The following is a 12485-nucleotide window of genomic DNA, read 5'->3' as shown; positions in this document are numbered from 1 at the left end:
AAAAACTTATTGTATGTATCCTTATCCTGCATTTCTACAAGAGGCTGTTTCAATGGCTCGAACCTGTGACCTCCTAGTCATATTGCTTACCATAACCCCAATTTTGTTTTAAAGAAAAGATCAAAATATATTTATATAAAATAAAAAAAAAGTTGACTCTATCTTCAACTTTTGGACTCACTTTATTAGCTCTAGATTGTCAACTACATCTCACACCGTCGCTGGGAGTAAATAAGGAACTATCATTAATCTCCAAGATGGGGCGGTAATAAAATCATAATCCGTAGTACAAATATTTTTCAATTTTCTTATGTTTGGTTAATTTAAATTTTTGAAAAATATTTTTTTTATGGACTCATTTTCCTTTAACTGAATTAAATAACTTTTCTAAATTCTCTTTTTCAACCTTCCTCGCCCTATTCCTAACTCGCATCCATCACCCTCACCCTACCCATCCCCCACTCACACCCTCCCCTCCCTCCCCCTGCCACCTGCTACCCCCACCTCTACCCTTGCCACTAGCACCTCGGCGCTTATTAGACCTTGACCTACTATCATCTCCCGTCATTACTTATTTCTTCTTCCATAGTGTTTACCTAAATTAAATATTTTTCAGAAAATATTTTTTGTTATCTAATCAAACACCAGAAAATAAGTAAAGAAATCACTTATTTTCCAAAAGAATATTTTTCAGGAAAATAATTTCCAACAAAATATTTTCTTTCGTATCAAAGACACTGCACATATAATTACCTTTTCCCTGAAAAATCTACTGCAGTAAAAGTTGGATCATTCAATCGCTTTCATTTCAGCTAATAGTTTCTGCTTCTTATATGGTCGGGCATCACATGTCAAGAGCAAAGAAAGACTAAAAGATTCTAAAAGTCACGAGTTAGTTGGTTATTTAGACCAAGATTAGAAGAAAAAAAAGACGAGAGATAGAAAAAAGATTAAGCCTAAGAATTTCCATATTCATATTACTTTAGAGTTAACAGTGAAAGGCAAAACGTGTTGGCCACCATTACATGTCTTTTTCTTACCCCAATGGCCCCCAATAGAAGCTGTCAAATGTAATTATTATTAACAATGCGTCAATCTTTTCCTTTTTCTCTCCTAAATTTATCTTTTCCCGCGCTTAAACCTTTAATTAATATTACTCCTGTAAAGACACTTTCAAAAGCCGCGCTTAAACCATTAACTGTAATTTAGAGACCCTTCTTAGCTAAAATATAAAAAGTGATATTAGGGGATTGGGCGGGTTAAATGGGTTTGACTCAAATTAACACACCTAGTGAGTACAATTGGAATTTAAGCGTTACTTGATAGAAGAACTTATAATAAAAAGTGAAGAAACAACTTAGTCTTGTGTAGAAGAAGAGGCAAGGTAGTTTTTTCTGCTGCTTCTTTTTATTTTTTTGGGGTAAATAATCGTTTTGAAGCGAAACCAAACCACTATTAAAGGAAAGAGATGACGAGTCGGTCATAAATTATATTGGATCCAAATATTTTTATTTAAATTATGACATTTTAATCATTAAATTGTGTACTTACCAAGAAGAATGACTTATTGATAAACGGCTATATCCCTAACACATGGATAATGGTTTGAGTTACAACTGAGGAATGAGAAAGTAAACTATATCATTCCCAATCGATTAAACATGTATAATGCCATATTCTGCCAAAGATATTACAAAGATTACATATTTAATCGTATATAATATTTATACTAATTAAATAATTTAATTTTTAGCGGTGTTTCAAGTTATTTGGTTTGAACTTTTATCCGAGAAATTAGTAACTATAATTTGACTAATTACCATTCGTAGTTATTGTTCAATTGTTACCAACTTGTATCACTTGTATTAAAACGCAACGAATACAACTTATATCAACTATAACCAAGGTGAAGTAGAAAGGTGTATACAAATGATACAATATGTATCGACTGTATATATGAGTGTATAAAAAGGATATAACATGTATCAATTGTATTGCGCAACAAACACAACTTATATCAATTGTAACCAAGGCGAAATACAAGGGTGTATATAAAGGATACAACCTGTATTGAATGTATACAAGGGTGTATACAAATGTTACAACTTGTATCAATTGTATTCGTATCGACTGTATTTGTTCGCGCAACAAATACAACCAAGGAAAAATATAAAAAAACACAGAAAAATAAAATACTCTTCTTAAGAGATGAACTCAAGACCTACACTAACTAAGCAAGCGTTCTAACCAACTGAGCTACTATAACTTGTTGCTCTATTATTTCAGTTTAAGCAATTAATTTCTTATTTCATGAATTTGTTATAAAATTTAAATATAACTACGAATGATAAATTTATTGAAAGTAAAGCTATGAATAGTAAATACCATATATATGTTTTATGTGTAACCTAATTTTTCCTACAATTAATTTTTAAACGACGATTTCTAGGTACTCAAGCCCAACTAACTCCACGAGTCATCAAACGTTGGACACGTTTGCAGTCTAATTTGGATTAGAAAGAAAAAACAAAAAGTCTAATTTGGAAAGCAGAATTGTCCAAAAGTCAAATATTAGCGAAATTGGGCCCACAGGCACTCGTGCGCCCACTGCCGTGACGCTATTGGGCCACCACCTTCATTTTCTACATCACGAGTTCAACAATTAGGTAGCCCCTACGGCCCCCTCCCCAAAACTGGGACTGTGGCCTATGTAATCGGTTTATCACTCTATTTAAATTAATTAATAATTTCCTCCCATTCGATCTAAAATGACGCGACCTTTATTGCATTTTGAAAAAATAAAATACAAATGAATTACAGGAAACAAGGGAAAAAATTATTTTACACGTTCCAAATAAATCGTCCTACAATCTGCAATTAAAGAGCTCCGTAATCTTTTAATTATGCGGGCTACTAATTCAAATACTCGTAATCTTTTAATTATGACTGTTTATGTTTTTCATATATCACTTAACTATCTGGAAAAAAAAAAGTGATTGTCTTACTTCTTATTGTAGTTGTTCTTGAAAGTTGTGTAACTATATTTTCTGAATATTTTTCATTATTCGTTTCAATTGTGTAAGTTAGGGCCAAGTTTGACACGCGTACTGATTTTTTTCTTTATAAGTTGCCCTATTTACTAAAACTGTCTTGTTAGCTTTAATTTAATGGAGCATCATTTATCCAATAAATAGAATCTTTATCTCTCTCTTCACCGTTTCTTTCCTTACTCTTGTTTTTTTGGGGGCTAGTACAGGACTAAGGCTGCTTATCGGTCGGATTGAACGGACAGTTCGACTTATCGGTTATCGACTTATAAATATACTAATTCGCTAGCTATCCGATAAGATATTAGACAGATTGGTACTAGATAAGCGATTATGGACGTTTTATATGCTAAATCAAATAGGCAATAAAAATTACATAAATAAGCAAGACATTAAACAATAGATAGGCAATCCAATTGCAATCACACTCCCGTGCGCTAATGAAGCTTCCATTATTAATTGTAGTTTCTTCTTCTTTAATTCTTTTACAATAAGCAAGCTAAAATACAAATTGAGAATTCTTAACCAGTAATAAAAATTCAGATAACATAAATTCTGCATATAATTTTATTTCAGTTAGCAAGTTAAATGATTTATTTGAGTAGAAAGATATCAAACTATTTAGATCTGCCTACTCCTACCCCAAAAACAAGTTATGATAACATTGAAGCTCAAGCTGCTAAGAAGTTGATTCATAATGGGTAAAAATACAAATATAATAATTCTTAATGGTTTAACGGTTTATCCATTAAGAAAATTAAGTACTTCGCCCCTGAACCGAAAACTATTAATTATAAAATTTCAATCTGTTCACCAACCGTTAATCCGACAACCCGATACCAATAAATCATTAAGTCGCTCTTACCGTTTGATTTTGAGGGGCCTGTGAGGAGAGGATAATGGGTTCATTTCATATGGCTAAAGCTATTATACTTAGTAAGTAATACGTTACTCCATTAAATAAATAAAAGAAAAAGTACCAGTACTAAAATAGTAGTAGCGGTAACAGAAAGGACGGTCCAAAAATCAGCCTGGTTTCTTTGCGAGGATTCCGCTGTGTCATAGTGGAAAAAATTATATTCTATACTTTTAAAATTTCTATGTATTATTATTGTCATACCAAATGTAATTGTCAAGAATTTCCCCAATGTGGGAGTAATCCCAGGAAGAGAAAGAAAAGGAGTAGGGGATTGTATGTTTTGTTGGAATGCTACCAAATAGTAGTTGTTGTAGTTGTATACAGTGATAATATTGCCAATTTGGCATTAACTAAAGGCGAATCGAATCTACACAAATAAGACACGAGAATTGGATTCAGTCCCCCCTCTATTGTGGTCCTTCACTTTCACTCGTGTGATATGCTTACTGACAAAACTGTGTTCCCTCAACAACAATTGTAAATTGTCCATTCCCTTGATTTTAATTCCTCAAAATTACATTCTTTTTTATGGCACATTAAAAATCAGGAGGAGCCTTAGAATAACGGAAAGGAAAATTATTTCCGCGTGACTTATAAATTACGAGTTCGAGCTGTAAAATCAGTCATTGATATCCATAGTTCACGGGTAAGCTGCCTACGTAACACCCCCTTGAGGTGTGACTTTTCTCCCAAATCCTATAGAATGCGGGATGTTTCGTGCGTCGGGCTGCCCTTTAATTAAAAAATTACATTATCTATATACTATATTTTGAATCTTAGGATCATAATTTCAAAATGTAGACTACTACCTCCGTTCCAATTTATGTGAACATGTTTTGACTGAGCACGAAATTTATTCAAAAAGGGACCCAGAGTATTTATGTGGTTATAAAAGCTTCACATTAAGAGTAAAATTGTAAGTTTAAGCAAAATTATTTTCAAATTTAGAAATGGGTCATTTTTTTGAAACGGACAAAAAAGAAAATAGGTTCACATAAACCGGAAACAGAGGTAGTATAATTTTAGTGATATTATGCTATTATATATAGAACCATATTATCATAATTTTTTAATTTCAAATGAGCCATGGTATTAACTCAGCTTCAGGAAAGAAAAGAAAAGACAACACAAAAACAGTGGTAAAGATATAACAGCCCTTGAGAAGAAAAAACAGATCGAACTTGTGAGTTGTGCCCACGAACACGAAGCATCAAACCCTAGGTCCCGCGCCCCGTGCCTCATGTCACTGTTTTGAATACTTGTAATAAATCCCTTCCTAGTTTCCCAGAAATATTCTACAATATGCTGCTCCACTACCCTTTTTAATTACTCTTCCATATAAATTATTCACTCCATCTCCGTTATAAATTCTTTTAGTTTCTAGTCAAATCTTACTTTAAATCATTGCAAAATCATTTTCTTCTATTGTCTAAAAGATTAAAAAATATATATGCTAAGTTTTGATACTGGACTTTCAGCCATTGAAATACAAAAATCTGGAGTTTGGTGTCTATAATATCCGATCAACGCTTAAGATAATTGTTATATGAAGCCTTCTTTCTAATATATGTACTATGAGACCGTAAGGTTTCTCTTTTGTCAAGTGGTAGAATGGTTACAATATTTACACCACAAACCGTTAAAATTTAGCATTCTTTAACACAACTTACTAATTAATCACAATATCACTATTTAAGTTGGATACGAACTTACGACGAAATTTACACTTAGCATCTCTTGGTCTCGACTTCACCTAGAAGATAAAGTGAGATTGAAGGTAGGTCATTGACTCTTGATTGATTAAGGACTTACAAACATCATGTTTAGTATACTTATCTAATTAATTGGTGTAATGTCGGGGCTACGAGGATAACTTGTCGAGCAAATTAATACTTATGAAAGTAGAGTACGAGTTGGTGCAGAAAATTGGTACCTTTTCTTGTCCGTCTTAGACGGAAGAAACTATCTCCTTGATCTAGAAACTTGTGAGTGTTTGACAACCATTGCTTAACATTAAAACCATATTTATGAGCATTGAAAGTAGCCAATTAAGACTGAATAAGAGACTTCCAAAATCAAATCTAATAAGATTCAGGGAAAATTAAATAAGTTGGTACTCCACGCTGTCCATTTTAAGTGATTTTTTGACTATTTTTTTTGTGGTCCATAATATTTGATTTTTTCAGATATCAAGAAAGAATTAACTTTTTATTTTCAAAATTGCCCTTGAAGTAAAGAGTCTGAGTAGTTTGTTATATGTTCAATTTTATTATTAATTAATATTAAAAGGTGAATTTCTTAATATGTGTGAAAAAAGTCAAAAACTTATTTAAAGTGGACCGGAGGGAGTATTATGTTCTATTGATAAATGAGGAGTAATAAACATTAATAAGGGTTAGTGATGAACTGATAAGTATTCGGATCCTTCATTCTTAATTAGAGATCTCGAATTTGAATCTTAAGTATGAAATCGCCTTTCTTAGGGTATTTCAATGTAGGTCTTAATGACGCGAATCCAATTTAGTCTAAACCTCAATAATAACGAAGACAAAAGTTGAAAGAGGGTAGGGGAGGTGGAGTTGCCTCTCGTGCACTCAAAATTTTTCTAACAACCACACCAACTATGAATTTGCTACAAATAAGCCACTTTTTTCCTTCTATTTTCGTTGCGTTGAAAATGCTCCCCTTATTAGAAATTATTCACACAACACTTTCAGTCACAGACGTAGCTGTCCCGCAAGCCAACTCCCACACGTCCATCCAAAGCTGGATTCGTCGTCTTAAATTGGTGTTGTATCAAAGACCACTGCATTATTATATCTTTTTTGACAATACAGCCAAACTTAATTTCACTATCCACTGCATGTCACAATTTTCTCTATCACAATGTTAATGAATTCAAACATAATAGTATAAACATGTGTTCCTAAAAATATTTTTAGTTATGTTTAAATTTTGAATAAAAGATAAAGGATATATCTAATAACAAAATAAATATTGGAATTAAGCCTACCTCAAAAGTTAGATCTTATAAGAAACAATAACTCACCCTTCAACGTAAGAGAACACAAAAATAAAGATGAGTCTCGCATTGATATTATGCTAACTCATAATATCGAATACTAAACTCAATTCAACCTCAAAAATTAACTCCAAAAATAAAATTACTCAACAAGATGTAAGAAGACAAACACACATTTCCTCAACTAATATTAGCACTTAACAAGTACTTACTCATGTCCATAATAAGTAGTATCATTTTACATAGTCAAGAAGTAATTAAATTTTTTTTCAAAATTTATCTTTATTTATATATTTTAATGTGTCAAAATAATAATTAATTAAGAATAATTTAATGAATACATATTTTGTTCTTGATGTAACAAAGACTAAAAATTCATTTATTATGAACCGGATCACGGAGTTGTCGTTGTGTCCATCCCACCAAAGCAAAGAGGGGTCCACCACACCCTAATTAAAGTGATTGAGGAAAAGAAAATAAAAAAAACAAGAAAAAGAATCAAATCCCAAGTTTGACTGGACCCGAAAATATGAGAAAAGCAGCATATTTCTTAGCAAAGAATAGAGAGTCGTGAAGTGCCTGCTGCTGAATGTAAAGGCAAGAGAGAGAGACACAATACAAAAGTGCTATTCTATTCATCTTTGCTTTGTCTTTACTTTCCTCTATTCCTCTCCTCTCTCGTTTGCTTCCGACAAGGAAGAGGAAACCTCAAAGCTGTGGTTCAAAAATTCCAGTCACCACTATACTATTCCCCTTCCCTTTCTTTCTACTTTAAACATTCTTTCACATTTTCAGTTGAGTTTTGCAGAAACTTGTACTACAGTAGTACCTCGTATTGATGTTTACTTCACATTTTAACACAAACTTCCTGTGACCAGCCGACAATTCTGAGCATCGTACTCTTACCCCCCCCCCACAACCCCCACAACCCCCACACCCAAAAACCCTCTTATAACTGTTACTGTTGTTTGTACAAGCAAAACTCCTGCAGCAGCAGCAGCTTCTATCTCTCCTACTTCCCATCTATGTACTATATCTGTCAATTGTCATTCCAAATAGCAAAATCCCCCTTTCTTAACAAACAAGAACCAGGTAAAGTAGCATCAAGTTTTTTGTCTTTTCATTCATTTCTTGATTCTTCCAACATCTCTATCACTTGGTTATTTACTCTATTTCTTTTTCACCATTATTGGGCAGGTTTTACAAGATTGTAAGATGGAGGGGCTGTATTTCTTGAGCTTCCCTTAAGTAGGGAAGGAAATAATTGTCTTTTCAGCAAAGATGAGCTACAAACTATGCCAAGAATCATCACCAAGTGGGGTGATGAAAGATGTTGTCTTTCTCATAATGCTTCTGATTTGCAGTTTTGTGGTGGTATCAAATGCAAGAAAATTGGCTGGTAATGATCAAGTAGGTAGCTTAATAGCCTTCAAGAAATCCTCTGTTGAATTTGATCCAAATGGGTTTTTGAAGGACTGGAGTTTTTCTTCTTCAACTCCCTGCACTTGGAATGGGATTTCATGCTCAAATGGTCAAGTTGTTGAACTCAATCTTTCTAGTGCAGACCTTAGTGGGCTCCTTCACCTCTCACATCTCATGGCTTTGCCTACTCTGCTTCGCCTACACTTCACTGGCAACAATTTCTATGGCAATCTTTCCTCAACAGCTGATTCTTGTAGCTTTGAGTTTCTTGATTTATCAGCTAACAATTTCTCTGAGACTCTTGTTTTAGAGCCTTTATTGCAGTCTTGTGATCGAATAAAGTACCTAAATGTCTCTGGGAATTCAATTCAAGGAGTAGTTGGTCTCAAGTTTGGACCTTCACTGTTGCAGCTTGACTTATCAAGTAACACAATTTCAGATGTAGGCATTTTAAGTTATGCAATGTCCAATTGCCAAAATTTGAATGTGCTTAATATCTCCTCAAATAAGCTAACTGGCAAGCTAAAAAGCTCCCTCTCTTCTTGCAAGAGCCTTTCTGTTCTTGATCTCTCGTATAATAACTTAACTGGAGAACTCAATGGTCTTGATTTTGGGACTTGTCAAAATCTTACTGTCCTCAATTTGTCTCACAACAACCTTTCTTCAACTGAGTTCCCTCCCACCTTGGCAAATTGCCTGAGCCTCCATACTCTGGACATTGGCCATAATTCGATCCAAACGAAGATTCCTGGCGAAGTATTGGTGAAGCTAAAGAGTTTGAAGAGATTGGTGCTAGCACACAATCACTTTTTTGAAGAAATTCCGTCAGAATTGGGGCAGACTTGCAGCACACTTGAGGAGCTTGATCTTTCTGGAAACCAGCTGACTGGTGAACTTCCTTCAACTTTTAAATGGTGCTCCTCACTTCTCAGTCTCAACCTTGGTAACAATGAGCTATCTGGCGATTTCTTGAATACTGTTATCAGTTCACTCACAAGTCTTAAGTTTCTTTACTTGCCATTCAACAACATAACTGGTCATGTACCAAGGTCTTTGGCAAACTGTACAAAACTTGAGGTGCTAGACCTCAGTTCAAATCTGTTAATTGGGAATGTACCTTTTCAGTTTTGTTTAGCAGCCTCAGGGTTTCCTCTGGAGAAGATACTGTTAGCCGGTAATTATCTTACTGGAAAAGTGCCAGCACAGCTCGGACTTTGTAGGAACCTCAGGAAGATTGATCTTAGCTTCAATAAACTGACTGGTTCAATCCCATTGGAGATTTGGACCCTTCCAAATCTTTCGGAATTGATAATGTGGGCTAATAATCTCACAGGTGAAATTCCTCAAGGCATTTGCATCAATGGAGGAAACCTTCAGACCCTTATTCTCAATAACAATTTCCTCACTGGGGAACTTCCACTGTCCATTACCAATTGTACCAACTTGGTTTGGGTTTCGTTATCCAGCAACCGACTTTCTGGAGAGATACCACATGGAATTGGAAATCTTGCGAATCTTGCTATCCTTCAGTTGGGAAATAACTCGCTTACTGGACCAATCCCTCGGGGATTAGGTACGTGCAGGAACTTGATATGGCTAGATTTGAATAGTAATGCTCTAACCGGCTCAATCCCTCCCGAGCTTGCTGATCAAGCTGGCCTTGTTAATCCTGGAATTGTTTCTGGGAAGCAGTTTGCTTTTGTGAGAAATGAGGGTGGGACTGAATGCAGAGGTGCTGGCGGATTGGTTGAGTTTGAGGGAATCCGTGAAGAGAGCCTTGCGATTTTTCCTATGGTTCACTCCTGCCCATCGACTAGGATCTATTCTGGGAGGACAGTGTACACCTTCACGAGCAACGGTAGCATTATTTACCTCGATCTCTCCTACAATGCTTTATCAGGAAATATTCCTGAGAATTTAGGTTCGATGAGCTTTCTTCAAGTTCTGAATTTGGGACACAACAATTTCACCGGAACCATTCCGTTCAACTTCGGAGGTCTGAAGATAGTTGGAGTTCTCGATCTGTCACATAACAGCCTTCAGGGATTCATTCCACCCTCGTTAGGAAGCCTTTCATTTCTTAGTGATCTTGACGTTTCAAACAACAACCTATCGGGAGCGATTCCTTCCGGCGGACAGCTGACTACTTTTCCAGCTTCAAGATATGAAAACAATTCAGCCCTTTGTGGGGTTCCCCTTCCTCCTTGTGGCTCTGGCAATGGACACCGTTCATCAGGCATTTACTATCATAAGAATAAGAAGCCTACAACTATAGGAATGGTGGTTGGAATTATGGTCTCTCTTGTTTGTATTGTCCTACTTATTGTTGCCCTTTATAGGATTAGAAAGACTCAGAAGGAGGAGGAGAAGAGAGATAAATACATTGAGAGCCTTCCAACTTCTGGCAGTAGCAGCTGGAAACTATCAAGCATTCCCGAGCCACTTAGCATTAATGTGGCGACATTTGAAAAACCATTGAGGAAACTTACCTTTGGACATCTTCTAGAAGCAACTAATGGGTTCAGCTCAGAAAGCTTGATTGGGTCTGGAGGTTTTGGTGAAGTCTACAAGGCTCAGCTGAGAGATGGAAGTACGGTCGCAATCAAGAAGCTTGTACATGTAACAAGTCAAGGAGACAGAGAATTCATGGCTGAAATGGAGACTATTGGAAAAATCAAACATAGAAACCTTGTGCCTTTGTTGGGATACTGCAAAATTGGAGAGGAAAGACTTCTTGTATACGAGTACATGAAGTGGGGAAGTCTTGAATCTGTTCTTCACGAAGGGGGGAAAGGAGGAGGGATGACTCTTGATTGGGCAGTTAGGAAGAAGATTGCAATAGGATCAGCAAGAGGATTAGCATTTCTTCACCACAGCTGCATTCCCCACATAATTCATCGCGATATGAAGTCCAGTAATGTACTTTTGGACGAAAACTTTGAGGCACGGGTTTCTGATTTTGGAATGGCAAGGCTGGTAAATGCACTGGATACTCATCTGAGTGTGAGTACACTTGCTGGGACTCCAGGTTATGTTCCTCCAGAGTACTACCAAAGTTTTCGGTGCACGGCAAAAGGGGATGTGTACAGTTATGGTGTCATATTGTTGGAACTTCTTTCCGGTAAGAGGCCAATAGATCCTCGCGAATTTGGTGAGGATAACAATCTTGTTGGATGGGCAAAGCAGCTTCATAATGCGAAAAGAAGTCACGAGATCCTGGATTCTGAGCTAATAACAAATCTGTCTGGTGATGCTGAACTATATCATTATTTAAAGGTTGCATTTGAATGCCTTGACGAGAAACCTTACAAAAGGCCGACAATGATTCAAGTGATGACCAAGTTTAAAGAACTACAGGCTGATTCAGAAAGCGATATTCTTGATGGCATTTCACTCAAAGGTTCTATACTTGAGGAATCACAAGAAAGAGAACCTTAATCAATGATATTTGATCTTTTTCTCTTCTTTTTGATTGCCTCATGGATAGTTAGAAACTTTTATGTTTATGGTTCTTACTTGTGAGATTCATAGGAGTTTATACTTCAGATTTTGCCTACTGTAAATATTAGATTAATGCGCGAATGAATTTTCCTTTTCTTGTCGCAGTTGCTTTAGCTATGAAATCTCTTGCTAAAATTTCAGATATCTGTGTTGCTTCTGTTGTTTGCTGCCTCAATTACCAAGAGATTTGCTGTACATAAAACAGAGATATAATTTCCTAGTTTTCTGAAAGATGTCAAATTATCAAAAAATTAATTTTCTCATTTTTAGTTATATCTACATCATTTCATAAACAACTGATATGTAGTCAAAAGCACAGATTTAGATGTGTCGAAATAGCAATGGATTGATAGGTATCAAAATGAGAAACTGAACTCAACTTTGTTTGAATCAGCATATTCTGATTGTAATTTGTCAAAATAGTTCTATTCTATACTACTTTCTTATACTTGAAGAAATGACCTTTTGATACTGGTCAAAGACTAGTGATTCCGCTTTTTCTTTGGACAACTTTGGATAAGCTGCTTTTACAGCTCAGGAAATTGTCATCCTTTTTGTTTAGTTATAATTAAGT

At 35.4% G+C, this 12485-nt stretch overlaps 1 protein-coding gene across 1 annotated transcript; it reads left to right on the top strand.

Annotated features, from left to right (window-relative positions):
• Positions 1–7559: 7559 nt before the first annotated feature.
• LOC104103929 (receptor-like protein kinase BRI1-like 3) lies at positions 7560–12015 on the top strand. The gene is made up of 2 exons (XM_009611897.4): positions 7560–8080; positions 8186–12015. Exon 2 carries the CDS (start codon positions 8270–8272, stop codon positions 11846–11848), a length of 3579 nt encoding a protein of 1192 aa, XP_009610192.1. The 5' UTR covers positions 7560–8080; positions 8186–8269; the 3' UTR covers positions 11849–12015.
• The last annotated feature ends 470 nt before the right edge of the window (positions 12016–12485 follow it).

The sequence above is a fragment of the Nicotiana tomentosiformis genome, chromosome 7 (genome assembly GCF_000390325.3).
Source record: "Nicotiana tomentosiformis chromosome 7, ASM39032v3, whole genome shotgun sequence".
Taxonomy (NCBI): Eukaryota; Viridiplantae; Streptophyta; class Magnoliopsida; order Solanales; family Solanaceae; genus Nicotiana; species Nicotiana tomentosiformis.
This window is presented reverse-complemented; position numbering and strand designations above follow the sequence as displayed.